The 18,218-nt window shown below is 30.2% G+C and overlaps 2 protein-coding genes and 1 pseudogene across 3 annotated transcripts; all 3 read left to right on the top strand.

Annotated features, from left to right (window-relative positions):
• Positions 1-278: 278 nt before the first annotated feature.
• Positions 279-2,659, top strand: LOC109124693 (ras-related protein RABA2c). 2 transcript variants are annotated; one of them, XM_010504998.3, is made up of 4 exons: positions 302-498; positions 610-675; positions 792-1,008; positions 1,878-2,659. In XM_010504998.3, the coding sequence occupies exons 3-4, from the start codon at positions 844-846 to the stop codon at positions 2,364-2,366; spliced, it is 654 nt and encodes a 217-aa protein (XP_010503300.1). In that variant the 5' UTR covers positions 302-498; positions 610-675; positions 792-843; the 3' UTR covers positions 2,367-2,659. The 2 variants fall into 2 exon arrangements, with proteins under 2 accessions (XP_087366442.1, XP_010503300.1); XM_087510316.1 differs by having other exon boundaries at positions 279-675.
• Positions 2,660-11,136: 8,477 nt separating this feature from the next.
• LOC104780493 (serine/threonine-protein phosphatase PP1 isozyme 5) lies at positions 11,137-13,970 on the top strand. The gene is made up of 4 exons (XM_010504996.3): positions 11,137-11,675; positions 12,505-13,064; positions 13,146-13,329; positions 13,632-13,970. Exons 1-3 carry the CDS (start codon positions 11,465-11,467, stop codon positions 13,317-13,319), a joined length of 945 nt encoding a protein of 314 aa, XP_010503298.1. The 5' UTR covers positions 11,137-11,464; the 3' UTR covers positions 13,320-13,329; positions 13,632-13,970.
• Positions 13,971-14,830: 860 nt separating this feature from the next.
• On the top strand, positions 14,831-17,133 carry LOC109132496 (uncharacterized; annotated as a pseudogene).
• The last annotated feature ends 1,085 nt before the right edge of the window (positions 17,134-18,218 follow it).

The raw sequence follows: 18,218 nt of genomic DNA, 5'->3' as shown, positions 1-18,218 counted from the left end.
GTTTACTAATAAGGTTATTTGTACTTTTGTTTACTGTTTTTGCTTCTACTAATCCATGTAATTATGCAGTGATTTTTTTTAAAAAGCAGCCAATTTAGTTGACAAAATTACTTCATGATGACCTCCTCATTTCATTATTACCTCTTCTATTGAACTTGTTCCACAATTTCATATTCAATTTGGCTTATTAAGTTTATTATCAACACTCACAAATACAATCATTGCTCTTTATTAATCGGAAATTATAAATACTTTTTCCAATTGTAATATACCCCTTTGGAACATGCTCTTACTTTTTGCCAGCCTGCTTACAAATCATTAGTTGCCACATAGGCAAAGTAACTGAAGCTTTTGTCTTTTCCCTCAAAGACGACGTCGTTTCTATCCCCTGACACAGATACGTATAATTCACTTTTATTGCTTTCCTCATCTCTCTCCCTCGAGAATAAGAAGAAGAAGAAGAAGACGAAGCCCCCAACAAGCAAATTGAAACAAACAGTTCGTCAGGACATATTTAATTTTTTTTTTTTTTTTCATCTTCCACCATTGATTGTGAGAGAGAGAACTAAAGTTAAAAGCCTCTCTCACTCAAAGTTTCTTTCTTTGTAGATCTGAAAAATTCGATTTTTTTTTTCTTTTTCTTCTCTCGATTCATCCGCCATTTTTGCGAAAAAGGTTACACGAATCGTCTTTCCTCTTGTGATTTACTTTGTGGGTTCTTCTTAATTTCGTTGGATCTGGGTTTGATTATGGAAATCACTGACAAAAGGTTCTCTTTTTCGAATGTGTAGGGTTTGATTGCGAGATCGGAGAGAGAGAGAGAGAGAGAGAGAGAGGGAGAAAATGACGCATAGAGTAGATCAGGAATATGATTATTTGTTTAAGATCGTGTTGATCGGTGATTCTGGTGTTGGGAAATCTAACATCTTGTCTAGATTCACCAGGAATGAGTTCTGCTTGGAATCTAAATCCACCATTGGTGTTGAATTCGCCACCAGAACTACTCAGGTGATATTCTAACTTTATTTCGCTGTTTCTTTCTTCAAGTACACCTGTGTTGGGACTATAATTCGGATTGTTTGCTGTTAGAATCAGAGAAGATTTGAACAGATAGTGATTTTAGGTGATGTTTAGAGTCTTAAAGGTGTAATCTGCTTTATCCTATTGTCCATGAAGGTTCCTACTCTCTATTGGTTTTTGCTTGTAGCTTCATGACTCCTTTAGAGTATTGTAGAATTCAGGTGTTTAATATAAGTCTGTTTTGTTTCTTTAGAGTTGCATCTTATATGGTCCTGTGATATGGGGAATTCGGGTGAAAGGTCTTGTCCTCAATACAGTTTTTTTTTCAGTTATTTCGTTTCTTAAGATTGAAGAGTACACTGTTTTGAGAGTATATGGAATCCAGTTCTTTTCTCAGCTACTAAAGTGTATTGATTTCTCCTTTTGTCTTGTTAAGAATTTTTATTCAAGAGAGAATCTTAGTTGTGCTGGCCTTGAGTCATGACAGATGCTTTTCTCAATTTTAAGGCTATAAGTGGATGGTCGTGAGGGGCAAATTGAAAAGATTCTCACAGCTTGTCTTCAATAATTTCATTGTATATCTTGATCATTGTTGTCATCTGTCATGCGTGACCTTGTCCACCTTTATACTCTCTTAAAGTCAACTGATAAATTTTTTGAGAAAAGAATTATGCTATACGCTTGTGTAGTTGTATGCAGACAGATGCGTTAAAAATGTTTGTGGTTAATGTGACTAAGATGGCTCCATAAAATATATGGTCTTAACTTTTGATTGTTGAAACATTAGTAAATTTTTGAGATGCTTCAGTTCTTGAGATCTAACTGGTTGTTACTGCGAATGTATTATGGATACACAGGTGGAAGGAAAGACAATTAAGGCCCAGATCTGGGATACTGCAGGTCAGGAGAGGTACAGGGCTATCACCAGTGCTTATTACAGAGGCGCAGTGGGTGCACTTCTTGTGTACGATATTACCAAGAGACAGACCTTTGACAATGTCTTGAGGTGGCTGCGTGAACTGAGAGACCATGCTGATTCCAACATTGTGATCATGATGGCTGGGAACAAATCTGATCTGAACCACTTGAGATCCGTTGCTGAGGAAGATGGTCAGAGTTTGGCCGAGAAGGAAGGTCTCTCTTTCCTGGAGACATCAGCTCTTGAAGCTACAAACGTTGAGAAAGCGTTTCAGACCATCTTAGGAGAGATCTACCATATCGTAAGCAAAAAGGCACTGGCTGCACAAGAAGCAGCAGCAGCTAACTCGGCAATCCCTGGGCAAGGAACTACGATTAACGTTGATGACACATCTGGAGGCGCGAAACGAGCATGTTGCTCTTCTTAAAGCTAAAGGTAAACGGGGTTGTTCCGCTTGTTCACTCTTCAAAGATTCAAAACTTTTGTTTTTCACTGGCTTTTTTTCTTTCCAAGTTTTGGCTGATGAAACGTAACTATGCAAAGACTATGTAGAATACTTCTGTCTGATTTACTCTTCTGTTGCGTGTTTGTGTTCAGTTAAAGCTTGTGAGATTAGTCAGTAAAGCTTGTTAGTACTATTATATACTTGATTCTTCTCGCCGTTGGTGTGTTCTCCTCATTTCTGGTTTATAAAGTTTTTTGTTTCTGTCTCCGATTTAATCATTGATTCATGTCTTACCAATGTATCTAGTTCCAGAATCATTTCTTTATTTTACACACTAGCTCATTTCTAGTTGTTTTAAAACCGACCAAACCATCATCATCATCATCATAATCATCATAATCAGTGATAAAAAGGGGTGATGGAGAAACCGAGAAAGAAACGTCATCGTAGCCAACTTGCGAAACTAAACAATTGCATGCAATACAGAATAATAATAAATCGTGGAAAATTTTATATAGTCAACGTGTGAGGTCTTTTCAATAATTTCTTACCACTATGGTTTTAAATAAAATTCCAAAATGTTATACACGAAAATATTTAGGTGAATTTTTATTCAGTAAAATAACATAAGAATTATAATGTTACAGATAGTTATAGCACAGGAAAATATTTGTGTAAACTTTACTATAATTTGTTAGTTATAAAATAACAATCAAAGTTTTATTTGATTTATTCAATACACTTTATAATCTTTTACATTTAATTTACTTAGTTTCATACTTTGATTTTAACTCATTTTCGGACATGATATTATGTTCAAATCCTTGAATTATATAAATTTGGTAAAATCCAGAAAATAAAATAAAACCCGTATTGAAACTGTTTAGAAATCTCAATTTAACCTTTTTTTTTGTATATACTATATTAAATAAAATATAACATTTTTAATTTTTTAGATTTTAATAAGATGTCACTGCATCGATGTGTAATAAGAAAAATATTTAATAAATTATATATAATATTTATATTTTTAAAAATATAAGCAATGTTGTATCTTAGTTTTAAAATATATATGTCATTATTAAAAGATTTAGGGATGCAAATATTTAATCTTAGTTTTATAAATAAAATTAAGGTTTATAATTTTTATAAATAGTTTGTTATTGTTTCATAAGATTTATGACTAATAAATTAAATATATTAGATAATTTTATTAAATAATTTCGAAAATATTTAAACAGTTTTATAAACCAATATATAAAGGTTTCTTAGGGGGTGTTATTGGAGAGATGAATTCTAAATTCATATGGATTTGTAAATCGAAAAATCAAAATACATGGATTTTGAAATAACATGTTTTATCCTTGTATTTGAATCCTTTTATTTTACACTTTCAAATCCATTCAAATCCATTTAAAACATAATGTGGATTTTGAAATCCAAAAACAAATCATTAAATGAATAACATGGTATTTTAACAAGAATTTATAAATCATAGAACCAATAACACATAATTTTGATAAGTATTTTAAAATCAATGATTGAATAACACATGATTTTTGTTTGGATTTCCAAATCCATTAAAATCATAGAAACATTAACCCCCTCTTAGTTAGTTATTAAATTAACTAGGTCATCGAGTTTGGTAGCTTCCCAAAATGTGTGGCCTAATACGAAATCAAAATATGAGAAAGGTCGGAACTTGGAAGCTTGTTTGTACATATTTTGTTTGTCAAAATTAATCCTTCTCGTCTAGGAGATGCAAAGGTAATCTCCTCATGATTTCTTTTTAACAATGCAAATTTAACATTTATGTGTTCCTCAAGGTGTGCGTTATGTGTAAGTTATATAGCACAACAGCACATAAAACCCTATTTGACAATATTTTTATTTAACAACATCTCCTTTCATTATTTACTCGTGCCAAAATCAATCCATCACTATTGAAATTACATTTCTTTCCTTTTTTATTTTGAGGATAACCTATATTTTTATTTAACAACATTTCCTTTCATTATTTACTTGTGCCAAAATTAATCCATCACTATTGAAATAAATTAGATTCATCATTCCAAAAGTCTTTTGTTAAATCAAGAATTGGACGAATTTCTTTACTTTTAAAAGAATGAATTCTAGAGAATAATTCAGAAAGCTGTAAAAACTGTTGAGATTGAAATTTTATATTATTTTGTGTCATAGCAAAAAAATGAAAATAGTTCAAACAGACAAATATATATAGATTTCAAAAGATATGAATATTCGAATAAACACAACTCTAAAATGAACAGTTGCAACTTTTAAAAAAAACCTTTCTAGTGAACAATCACAACTTTTTGTAAAACACACCATTTATAATTTCTATAGATTTTTTTGGAAATTATCCAAAAGGCACGAACGAAAAGACACAACTTTTGGTGACATTTATTCGGATTGCTATCTTATTATATAAAGCTTGATGTCAAAGTTACTTATTAACAAGATCGTGACACATGTTACTTGTATTAATAAGATGTTGACATGTGTCAATTATAAATATACTAAAACATTAAAAAAAAACTAAAAATTAAAAAGTAAAAGTTCTAAACCTATTGTAAAAAAGAAATCCACTAACTATCAATATTTGTTAATTCTTTCTTTTTAATATTTTAATTTAATTAAGTTGTAATATTTTCAGATTTTAGTTATATTAGTTAGTTAAATTTGATTTCTTATTATAATTTCGTGATGATTTTAAAATATATTTTTATATTATTTTGAATTTTATTTCATTAGTTAAGCATATGTCAGATCAATTTTAACAAGATCGTGACATACGTTACTTGTATTAATATGATGTTGACATGTGTCAATAATAAATTTACTAAAACATTAAAAAAAACTAAAAATTAAAAAGAAAAAGTTATAAACCTATTGTAAAAAAACATCCACTAACTAAAAAAAACTAAAAATTAAAAAGTAAAAGTTCTAAACCTATTGTAAAAAAGAAATCCACTAACTATCAATATTTGTTAATTCTTTCTTTTTAATATTTTAATTTAATTAAGTTGTAATATTTTTAGATTTTAGTTATATTAGTTAGTTAAATTTGATTGCTTATTATAATTTCGTGATGATTTTATTTATATTATTTTGAATTTTATTTCATTAGTTAAGGATATGTCAGATCAATAGTTATTAAAAAATAAAGTTACTCATTAAAAAGATCGTGACACACATTACTTGTATTAATAAGATGTTGACATTAAAAAAAACTAAAAATTAAAAAGAAAAGTTATAAACCTATTGTAAAAAAAATCCACGAACTATCAATATTTGTTAATTCTTTCTTTTTAAGATTTTAATTTAATTAAGTTGTAATATTTTTATATTTTAGTTATATTAGTTAGTTAAATTTGATTTCTTATTAGAAATTTGTGATGATATTAAAATATATTTTTTATATTATTTTGAATTTTTTTCTTTGGTTAAGGATATGTAAGATCAATATTTTTTTTCTTAATATTTTTAATGTTGTAGTATTTTTAAATTGTTTTTTTTGTTTATATTTTATATCTCTAAATTATCTAAGACTCATAGATCATCGTGCTTATATTTTTTAATTTTAATTTTTATTATATCAAGTTAACTATCTTTGAATTTCTCAAATTTTAGTGGGTTGGTCATGAACTCATTGCAATCGTGTATATCTTTTTTTTATTTTTATCCACAATATTTTTTGAGTAAACAATTTTAAAGAATATTTTAGTGGTTATACAAACTGTCACAAACAAATTTTAGTGGTGAAAAAGAACTACGTCAAATTGAAAGTAAATGAACAAAAATTGGTTTAATTTGTTCACAAAGTCATTTTATATGTGGTGATAAGACCAAACTTTAACAATAAAATATTTTTGGATGTAAGAACATTTTTTAGTGGTAAAACATAAAGTAAAATTGTTCGTGGATTCTAATAAGATGACGTTTTAATGGGTTATGTCCATGTAAAACATGAATAATTTGCGGAACGTTTTTTAAATTTGACAATATTTGTATTTGGTTGACTATCTACTCCTCTGCTTGGTCATGAGTTTGACATATTGTAATAATATTTGTAATGATTATTGTTTGAAAAAAGTTTTGGTGACTGATAATATAGATTTAGATTATTGTAATAATTTTAATAATATTTTTAAAAAATAAAACTATAAATTAGTGTATTAAAGTAAAAACATATCTTTAATTAAGAATATTTACATATTTATTTATAGAAAATATATTTTATTTATAAAAAATCTTAATATATTCTTTCAAAATTTTATTTATTCCCTCTGTCCCTAATAGATTGATGTTTTATGATATATTGTTGTCCCTAAAAGATTGATGTTGTCCATAAAAAATTAAATTATTTCTTAATATGTGTGATAATGTCAAAACATCAATCTATAAGGGACCGAAGAAGGAGTAGCAGACATTTTCAAAACCCGTGCATCGAGCGGGTCCTAATCTAGTTATATATAAATTAAAATGTAATGATATTTTTTTGTAGTATGTCATGATAGTAGGGTTAAATTTTTAACAATATTGGTTAAATATGTATATATAGATAAATTATTAATCATATAAAATTATTTTTTAGTTTTACAGTTTTTTTTTGTGTGTTAAATGGATGTTTTGTAAGTTAAATATAATTGAAACTAGATTAGGACTCGCGATACACTGCGGGAAAAATTATTTATAACTAATAAATAAGTTGTATTTGTTGGTTAAATATGTTATAATTATATAATAATTAATAATTTTATCGTTTAAAGTTTAGACCATATAATACTGCAATATAATTTATTTTTTACATAATATTTATTAATTAATTTAATTAAATATGTCTATTCTCGGATATCGATAGTGTTAACAAAATATTGAAATGATGTTTTACCCGTTTAACACCAAATTAATGATATTTTAAATTTATATAAATATCGACAAAACCCGTCCCGCTATATAACTTCGTCTCGAGATATTTTAACTCGCACTATATAATCTTAACTTTGAATATTTATTGTTTTTTATTATAAATATTAGATTGAGTTGATATGTTATTTATTAAGGTTGTAACCATTTACATTTTATAAGATTGGCTTTTTTATAAAGTTTGAATATTTATAATACTTGGAATTCTTAAAACGGTTGAGTATTTCTCATATTTGAAGTTTCGTAAAAGTTTAAATATATTATTAATATTTTAAAGGTCTTCTAACTTTTTTTACAAGTTGAAATATTTAAAATATTTTTAAGATTTTATAAAGTTTAACTTAAAAAAAATATAAATATTTATAATATTTAACTTTTAAAATTTTTTAACATAAAGAACAGGAATAAACCATGCATGATAAATCAAGCTTTCTACTCATCTGTATTATGAATCATTTTGGTCTCTTTTATAGTATGACTCTGAACTGTTGTCCAATTTTTTAGGCGATGTGGGATATTGTACCCGTATTTTTTATTCATCTATTGAGTAATATATATCCGTTTTTAAAATATATATTAATCATATGCAGGAAAAGCACAATTTTTATTAACTAAATGTATTATAGAATAATTCAAGATAATTTAAATATAAATTCAAATCTATAATAATAAAAAGTAGAAGTTATAAGCTCCTAAAGGCTTCCACATAGGATTTAAAACATTCAGTTGTGATTAGACATGTCACTAATTAACATTTTTTAAAATTTGCAGAATTTTCTATATTAAGAATTATTTTAAACATCCTATCAGGATTTGACATGTCATTCATTAACATTTTTTAAATTTCCAGAATTTTTTAGAAATAGAAAATTTTTAAATTTATGGAAATAAAAGAACTATGTACAATATCCCACATCAGCTAAAAATGTTTTAGACAATGGTTCAGAACCATTATAAATAAAATTAATATGCTTTCAACAACGAATGAGCAGGAAAGCTTGATTTATCAAGCGTCCCAGTTTAATAGTTTTATTCGGTTTGATCCAGTTTTTTTATTTGATCAAACTAAAACTTTAAAAAGTTTCAAAAAATATATTAGAATATTTGAAATTTTTAAAAGTTTAAATATTATAAATATCGAAACTTTTAAAAGTTCTTAGCTTTTAAAAAGTTTTTAAATATTATAATTTTTAATATTTAAAAGTTTAAAATATTATAAATATTGAAACTTTTTAAAAGGTTCAAATTTTATATTTCGAAACCTTTTAAAATTTTAAAATATTATAAATATTGATGTAATACATAAATTATCTTATTTATCTACGTTTGTGCTTTTTATTTCTTATGAGCTGTAAAATATATTTTTTGTGTATGATTATATAGATGAGTTGATATTCTTTCATTAATTTTTTATTTTTATCTTATTTTTTATTTTTATGAGAAAAAATGATTTTGTTCTTGGAGTTTGATGGGTTAACAAGTTGTGTGGTAGTCTAAAAAAAATATTTTTCAGTGGAAGAATGTGAAGAAGTTGACGAAGAAGAAGAATAAAAAGAGTATAACGAAGAACCAGACGGTAAAAGTAACGATGACAATTACCACAAAATTTGACAATGAAAATGACAAGAAAGAATATGAAGAATAAGAAAACATGGAATAAAAACACGAAAACATAGGTCATAGCGATCAATTAAATATGAAAACGAGTTAAATTCATAATGATAAATTTTTTCTGTTTTTCTGGTGGTCAAAAAAATTGTTTAGGATATGTGAGGCCATCAGTTTGATTCGCCTCACCTCGACGTCGAGTTAAATTCATGATTTTTTTTATCAGATTTGATTTTATAACACAACTGATTTTTATATTTTTAAAAAATGTGTATCTGAAATTTAATTTTTTTCCTTAATACTTATTTGAATTTTTTATAAAATAATATTTTATTACCGTCATCAATTATATATAATTTTCATCAAAATATATCAATTAAACCCACGCTGGGTTCAAAACCTAGAAATTTTAAATTTATGGTAATCAGATAACTAAGCACAATATCCCACATCGGCTACAAATTTTTTAGACAATGGTTCAGAACCAGTATAAATAAGATTAATATGCTTCCAACAACGAATGAGCAGGAAAGCTTGATTTATGAGGCGTCCAAGTTTAAAAGTTTTATTTGGTTTGATCTGGTTTTTTATTTGAACAAATTAAAACTTTAAACAATTTCAAAAAAAATATTATAAATATTGAAACTTTTAAAAGTTCTTAGCTTTTAATTTTTTTTTAAATATTATAAGTTTTAAATTTTAAAAGTTTAAAATATTATAAATATTGAAAATTTTTAAAAGGTTCAAATTTTATATTTCGAAACCTTTTAAAAGTTTAAAATATTATAAATATTGATGCAAAACATAAATTATCTTATTTATCTACATTTGTGCTTTTTATTTCTTATGAGCTGTAAAACATATTTTGTGTATGATTTTATAGATGAGTTGATATTCTTTCATTAATTATTTATTTTTGGGTCTAAGGAAGAAGGATTGATATCGCAAGACTTTAATTTGATGTTTGAGTCAAATTTTGAGGTTTAAAGAAGAAAGATGGACGATAAACACACATGTTTTATTAGCTATACATAGGCATGACCATGGTTACGGTTGTCACCGTTAAGGTTTATTAACCATCAGTTATGGTTAGAAATTTTTATAACCTTAACCAGAACCGTTTAACAAACGGTTAAACGGCTACGTTTAAATACGGTTACGGTTCAAGCGGTTACTGTTATATACGGTTACAATTATTTTTTATTTGATAATATGATACAGTTGATATTATTTGATGATATATTATAATTGATATTATTTACTTATAATTAATATGTTCTTATACTGTACTCATATTTCTATATATCATATGATTCATATTAAATAAATAATTATTAGTATATTTTATTATGTTTTTAAAATATTATAAACCAAGTAAGGATTTTGGTTTGAGAAGTTTCTAAACGCGTGGATCTAAAACCAAATAAATATATGGATAAAATTTTCAATAATTGGGTGTATGTGTTGACTATGATGGTAATCATGAATTTCACAAATTTTACGAGAAAAGAAATGATTTTGTTCTTGGAGTTTGATGGGTTAACAAGTTGTGTGATAGTCTAAAAAAAAGTTTTTCAGTGGATTAATGTGAAGAAGTTGACGAGGAAGAAGAAGAAAAAGAGTATAACGAAAAACCAAACGGTAAAACTTACGATGAACAATTAACACAAAATTTGACAATAAAAATGACAAGAAAGAATATGAAGAATAAGAAAACATTGAATAAAATACACGAAAACATAAGTGGTAGCGATCAATTAAATATGAAAACGAGTTAAATTCATGATTATAAAATTGTTTCGTTTTTCTGGTGGTCAAAGAAAATGATTTAGGATATGTGAGGTCATCAGTTTGATTTGCCTCGCCTGGACATCAAATTAAATATATGATTTTTTTTATTAGATTTGATTTTATAACACAATTGATTTTTATATTTTAAAAAATTGTGTATCTGAAATTTATTTTTTTTCCTTAGTACTAATTTAAAATTTTTTTATGAGATAATATTTTATTACTGTAATCAATCATATATAATTTTTATCAAAATATATCAAATAAAGGAATTAAATATTTTTGTTTGAATGAGATAGAAAGATTTTTTCATTTTTTTTAATCTTTATCTTAATTTAATTTTAAATTTTTTGGTATTAATATTAAAATCAGTGCATTAAACGTAAAAACTTCCTAAAAAGCATGTATGAGCAAAATCTGCAGCAAAAAATATTTATTGTTTTAGATAGTTTTATAACCCTAAAGTGCATAAAAACAGAGTAAAGGCAAATAGGTTCCTTGCCCAATGGAGAGATTACCAAATCGTTTTCGGAAAACGCACCCATCAGAGAAACTACCTTGTTGTAATAAAGAATAAACAACAAAATCAGAAATCTGGAAGATAGATTAATTTAAAAAGGCGACACCTTTTTTGGGTTCAGATTTTGAAAATTTTATATTTTTTCTTTTTCTAGGCGATCGAATCCGAATCCAATCGGAAAGATTGAAACTTGGAAGGTGGGTTAGTGAGTTGAATGCCACAACGAGGTCAGGGAAGCATGGAACCTGATGTTCTCGACGATATCATTAGGCGTTTACTTGATTACAGAAACCCTAAAGCTGGTGGCACGACGAAGCAAGCTATGCTCAACGAGTCTGAGATCCGACAGCTTTGCTTCGTCTCTAAAGAGATTTTTCTTCAGCAGCCTTGTCTTCTTGAGCTCGCTGCCCCTGTTAAGATCTGCGGTATTTAACTTTCTCTCTCGATTTGGTTTTTGTCTGTTTGTTCGCTTTGGGATCTGAGATATTTCATGATTGTGTATGATCTTGCTTTTCTCGTATTTACATTGTTTTACCGAAAGAGTTTACACTTTTCTTGGAGGAGATGAGTTTAGTTTCGTGGGAATAGAAACGAATAGAATTGAAGTTATGTTGGAATGTATAATGGGAAGCGAGAGAGAGAGAGAGGGATAAGGTCATTAATTGCAGCAGCTAATCTTGTAAGAAAGAAAAGTAGAGGAGATTAATAAGGTCATTAGAATTGGACGTCATGAGGTTAAAGAATGTTTGTTAGGTGGGGGAGAAATTAGTCCTTGAAACTAAGTGTTTTTACCAATTGATGATGGATGTGTTTGTTTGGCTTGCCCTGTTCATGGATGCTTGGAACCTGCCTGAGAGAATCTGGTTATTCATTAGTGTGGTATTGGTTATAGAGCTTATACGGTCATGCGAGAGGAAGCAAGTTCTTCTTAATCTTTTCTGGCGAAAGTGCATTGGTTTCTTTGCTTTTATTTACTCATGGTTGATTATTTATGGTTCCTATGGATTCCTAGGTTGATATGTAACATTTGTCTTTAAGCGCGATTGGTAGTCTCAGTTTCTTGGAGATTTGCACGGTTTTGTAAAGAGAAAGCAAGTTCATTTTTGTTTTTTTTTTCTTGGCAAAAACGCATTGCTTCGATATTAGCAAATTCGCTTGCTGCTATATTCGTTTCTCTTCAGCTGAAATATCTTTTGTGATGGTTCCGGTGAATAACTAGGTTGATCTGTACCTTTTCTCTTTGTATTGTTTCAGGTGATATTCACGGTCAATACTCAGATTTATTGAGGCTTTTTGAGTATGGTGGTTTCCCTCCTGCAGCAAACTACTTATTCTTAGGGGATTACGTTGACCGCGGGAAGCAGAGTTTGGAGACTATTTGTCTTCTGCTTGCCTACAAGATCAAATACCCTGAAAACTTTTTTCTCTTAAGAGGAAACCATGAGTGTGCGTCTATTAACAGAATCTACGGATTCTATGACGAATGTAAACGAAGATTCAACGTGAAGCTCTGGAAAGTATTTACAGACACTTTTAACTGTCTCCCTGTGGCAGCTGTCATAGATGAAAAGATACTTTGTATGCACGGTGGACTTTCTCCCGATTTGACCAATGTGGAACAGATTAAGAACATAGAGCGTCCAACTGATATTCCAGACTCTGGTTTGCTTTGTGACCTTCTTTGGTCTGATCCTAGTAAAGACGTCAGTGGCTGGGGGATGAATGATCGCGGCGTCTCCTACACTTTTGGCGCTGACAAAGTTGCTGAGTTTCTAATAAAGAACGATATGGATTTAGTCTGTCGTGCCCACCAGGTTAGTACATTTGTATATATGTTTCCTCTAGTTTATTAGGGATATGAAATCTGAGCTCAAGAACCTATAATGTTCCCACAGGTTGTAGAGGATGGGTATGAGTTCTTTGCTGATAGACAGCTTGTGACTATGTTTTCTGCTCCAAACTACTGTGGTGAATTTGACAATGCGGGTGCATTGATGAGTGTTGACGAAAGTTTAATGTGCTCTTTCCAAATTCTTAAGCCTGTGGATCGGAGGCCGCGGTTCTTTTGAAGAGAAAGAGGTATAGATTTGAGTTTTTCTCTTACTCTTTGTTTCATAAACTCAGCTAGCTATATCAGTTTCATCCGCAATATCGTAGTAAAAGTTCTTGCATCTCATAATAAGTCCATGGCTAGCTTTCATCGAATCTCATGTTTGTTATAAATAGAATTATGATAATAGCGCCTCATTTGATGTACAGCTGACTAGCTGAGTCAGAGAGCTTTTTAAGAGTTTGTGTAGCAGTTTCCATGTTTCAATTTTTCTTGAGATCTCTGTCTGTGAAAGTGTTAATCGTCACAATTCTCTCATATGCCTTTGCAGTCCTTAACCCTGATTCAAGTCTTACGGAAAGAAAGGGAGGAGAAAAGGCGACAATGGATGTTGGTGGCAGATAATTCTGAAACTCCTAAGTAGTCTCCAGAGTTGCAAATGCAACTATACATATATATTTACATGGTTATCATCTCTGCCACACACTTTTGCTGTCTTGGTTCTGAAACCCAAATTTTTTGCTCTGTTTTCTTTTCTTTCTCTGTTCTTTCACATCTCAGAAATACAAATCCTCTTTAAAGTGTATATATACTTCATATGTATGTATCAGAATCATACTGCAGGATGCTTCTGTTCATGGATGCTTAGTAAAAAACAAAGGGTTCTCTAGATACTAATTATCAGCAGTCGTATCTGTGGTTTTCTATAGTTATCTGTGGCGTTAGCAAACTATGATGATGAAAAAACCTTATGGAGAGAACTGCAGGGGCAAGTTCATCAAGCTGGTTTTTGTGTTCCATTAAAATTCTTTCATACAACAAACCTGAATCTATCCAAATTTAGCACAGATTCGTCCAAAAGCAGTAATAAACTGAGTCTTATGGTACAGATTCGTCCAAAAGCAGTAATAAATTGAGTCTTATGGTACTTTGTTGTTGTTGCTATCGGGCTTGTTAAGCAGCGGTTCTTTATCTTATGCGTTTCTCCTACGTGAACCAACCATATCAAACTTATCACCAAAACAGCTTCATCATAGCAACAGATCGATGGTTTTGCCGTTTTGGATTAGTTTGCTCTAGCAAAATTCTAGAAAGATATAACAATTTAATAACGGCCAAATATAACACACATTCGTCACAAACATAGGATTCGCACAAGTGGGAGATAATTCAAATAGTAGACGTTTTAACATAAGACTAAAGTAGTAGTAGTTTGGGCAGAGTACCGTATGATTAGGAGTTTAGGACCCAATGATTTTTAATAACAGTATTATTGGGTATTGTTAATGAATTAAACTCGGAATTTATCGATTAACATGGTCAGACTTAGCTGTCTCTCTCTCTCTCTGGTCTCATCGGTAGAAGAATCTTTTTCAAGTTGCCTGGTGATAATTTAAAATATACGGATATATTTAAACTATTTTACTTAAGTTATCAATATGATTTGTCAAAGAAAAAAGAAAAAAATCCATTTTCTTGATAACCACATTGAGATCACTAGAGAAGAGAGGTTGGGGCTTTGATTTGGAAGTAAATCCAACATGGAACAGGTGGAGCTACGGGTTCACAAACATCCTTTGTTACGTTTTGCTCGATTCTATGATGGCCGATGTGCCGGGTGCTCACGTGAAGGTTACTTTTATGGAGGTTATCGTTGCAATGAGTTGGGGTGTGATAAGGTGTTCCATAAGGAGTGCACTGAGTCAAAACCCGAGATCAGCCACCATGCCCACCCTGAGCATCCTCTCAAGCTTTTCATGAAAACTCCTGGCTATAAGTCATGTCCTGTTTGTAAGAAATACGTGTGGCTTGGTTATTCTTGTTCAATATGTGACTTCAGTTTGCATTTGGTTTGTGCACGGATCTCTTCTATTGAGAATCATAAGGTGCATGAACATCCACTTGAACCTTCCAAAGTATCAGGGCTTTCGGGATATGTCGATTGCAGAGAGTGTAAGTTTGTAATTAGCCTTGATGGTAAAAAAACTTTATTACGAATCTCGTCAGTGCAATCTATACATTCATTCGACTTTCCTAGAAGTCCTTCTTGCTCCAGATGCAAACCACAGATCCCATCCCTCAAAAATCTCAAACTTGGAGCTCCCAGTTACGCCGACAATAGATGCCTTCTTTGTGGGATAAAGTATCAGGATGAACTCTTTAACAGAGAAATGAACAATTTACATCAACACCAAAAAGTGGAGCTTTACCACTGTGATGTTTGTAACGTAAGCATATGCATGTCATGTGAGGGAAACCCCCCACCACTTGTTGTTGTTAGTCCGACGACCCACGAGCATCAACTTCACCTCATTCCAAGAATTCTCGATTTTACATGCAATGCTTGTGGGATCAAAGGCGACCGACAGAGCCGGCGCTCAACTCTTTAGGGCTACAAGGCAAAAAAAAAGAAAAAAAAAACTAATTGCAGCTCATGGGGATCGAACCTGAGAGGTAGTGTTAATTTTAGTACAACTTAACCACTAGCCTAAGGAAAACTTTTACTGAAAATGGCCGAAATTTTATATTTATTATGTACGGCCGCAAGCCAATGCTTCGCTTCCTTGGCCTCTTGGCCGGCTCTGGCGACCGAAGCCCTTATTTTTGTCTTCAATGCAATTTTATGATTTATAGGCAGTGTATCGACTTACCCCGCATCATAAACATCAACCGTCATGATCATCGCGTCTCATACACTTGGCATCTCGGACATGGGAATCGAAACTGCGGAGTTTGTCGTAAAACGGTGGATGGGTTCTACGGGGCTTACTCTTGCTCGAAATGTCCCAATTATGTCGTTCATTCGTTATGTGCAACTAGAAAAGATGTATGGGATATGGTTGAACTAGAAGGAACACTTCGAAGAAGAAGAAATTCCACCATTTGAAGTGAATGACGAGAACACAATAAAGCACATGAGTCAGGATCATAATTTAATACTCAACAAGAATGGTAGGATTCTCCACGAAAGCAAGCTTTGTGAAGCATGCGTCTTCCAGATCAATACTGATCCGTTCTATAATTGTGAGCAATGCAGTTTCATTATACATCAAGCATGTGCTGTTATGCCTAGGAAGAAAAGGCATGTTTTGTGCAATATACCCTTCACTCTACACACAAGCGATAGCAAGGATTCTTCCGCGAAAGAAAAGAGTGTACTCTTTGTCTCCAATATTTCACTGGTTTTGCGTATATAGCTCGTGATGATCAAGTTATGGATGTACGATGCGGTTCAATATTTGAACCATTTTCCCACGAAATTCATCCGCATCCTTTATACTACAAGTCGATATGCAACTCTAAGTGTGATGCTTGCGACACAACTACAAGTTATCAACCACACATGTTCAGGCATATGTTATGTTCTGATGAGTGTGAATTTAGCTTGCATTTCAGGTTCGCTACTTTACCAAGGGAAGTTATGAAGCAAAGGTACGATGATCATCCTCTTTACTTGTCATATAATGACAACAATGTGGATGGCGATTACTGGTGTGATGTGTGTGAAAAAAAAGGTAGACGCAAAGATATGGTTCTATACATGCGATGTTTGTGGGGTCACTTTGCATGTTTCATGCGTTGTGGGAGACCTCTTCTATCAAATCCCAGGACCCATTTCAATGGTAGAAGACTCATACAGAGTGGTATCGAACACTTCTATTTGTAGACCACTTTGCTGCAAGTTCCCTCATATTCTTCGTTCTTCCGAGAATGGTGTTTATTATTACTATTGTTCTTTTGACTGAAATAAAGATCCTTGGGAATTGTCGGATATATTACTAATAATGCACTTGCATTATCTCTTTGTCTTTGTAACCAATGGCGGTAAGTGACTATGTGTTGTTTTTATATATACTAGGCAATCGACTAAAACACTCAAAGTATTAAACTTTTGTTCAACAAATAAACTGAGCTAAGTTTCTCAGCATGGGAACCTATGAATTCTTCGTATGTTTCTTCCTGCTCTCTCTTTCACTCTATTTCAAAGATGCATCTTTATCTGATGTACTCTTTTAAATACCTCACTTTCTCTAGACTATTGTTCCTCGGTAACGTGCTTGAAATGGGTATCTACAAACAAAGTTATCTCCCTTACATTATCATATTGTATGGTTGCCCACATGATGCATGGACGATGTATTTTTAGTTGTTTATATAATTTTATTGATTTGTGATTATTGATTTTATTGTTTGATACATATATCGAGTATAGTTTTCATTAAATTCTATATAAAAAATAATTTGTAGGTGTGATTCTTTATATATGGCAGCAAATTAGTTATTTGGTTCTTTGAAATGTTGAACAAAAAGGTTACTATTTATAATAAAATTTTGTTCATCTTGTTATGAGAAACATTTTTTCCTCCAAAAGAATGGACGAAGAGAACAAATTCCATGTTACTAAAAATTCATAAAATATTCATTAAAATTAACATATTTTTAGTATTTAATTAATACCACAATTCTCGAGAAAAATTCTCAAACGGTTTCTAACATCATAAAACTGAACACATATTACATATAATTATATATTTTCTAATTAATTTCAATGATAAGATTTTGCATTTACGTAACATCTTACATACATTTATAATATGAAAAAGTAAATTAACTATAAAAAAAATAAGCCAAACATATGTAAAATATAAGAAAAACATATGTAAAATATAAGAAACATATATGTAAAATAAAAACAAAACATAAGTAAAATATTTTTATATATGTGTTTTTATAACAAATAAAATAGATTTTTAGATGTCATACCATCTTTTTATTGCGACGTTAGCATTTTATTAGTTCATTAAATTTTCATATAAAATTTAAATACAAGTTTTCAAGTTTCACGTAGTTATTCATCTTCCTTTCAAACATCTAATATATTATATAATACTCTATTAATAAAAATAAAAGATTAAGA

This window comes from Camelina sativa, chromosome 4 (assembly GCF_030686135.1).
Source record: "Camelina sativa cultivar CO46 ecotype springtype chromosome 4, ASM3068613v1".
Classification (NCBI taxonomy): domain Eukaryota; kingdom Viridiplantae; phylum Streptophyta; class Magnoliopsida; order Brassicales; family Brassicaceae; genus Camelina; species Camelina sativa.
This window is presented reverse-complemented; position numbering and strand designations above follow the sequence as displayed.

Coding starts and splice junctions, on each gene's coding strand:
- LOC109124693 (XM_087510316.1), top strand. CDS start 844: ATGACGCATAGAGTAGATCAGGAATATGATTATTTGTTTAAGATCGTG. Junction 1,009..1,877: donor TCGCCACCAGAACTACTCAG/GTGATATTCTAA, acceptor ATGGATACACAG/GTGGAAGGAAAGACAATTAA.
- LOC104780493 (XM_010504996.3), top strand. CDS start 11,465: ATGCCACAACGAGGTCAGGGAAGCATGGAACCTGATGTTCTCGACGAT. Junction 11,676..12,504: donor TGCCCCTGTTAAGATCTGCG/GTATTTAACTTT, acceptor GTATTGTTTCAG/GTGATATTCACGGTCAATAC. Junction 13,065..13,145: donor TAGTCTGTCGTGCCCACCAG/GTTAGTACATTT, acceptor ATGTTCCCACAG/GTTGTAGAGGATGGGTATGA.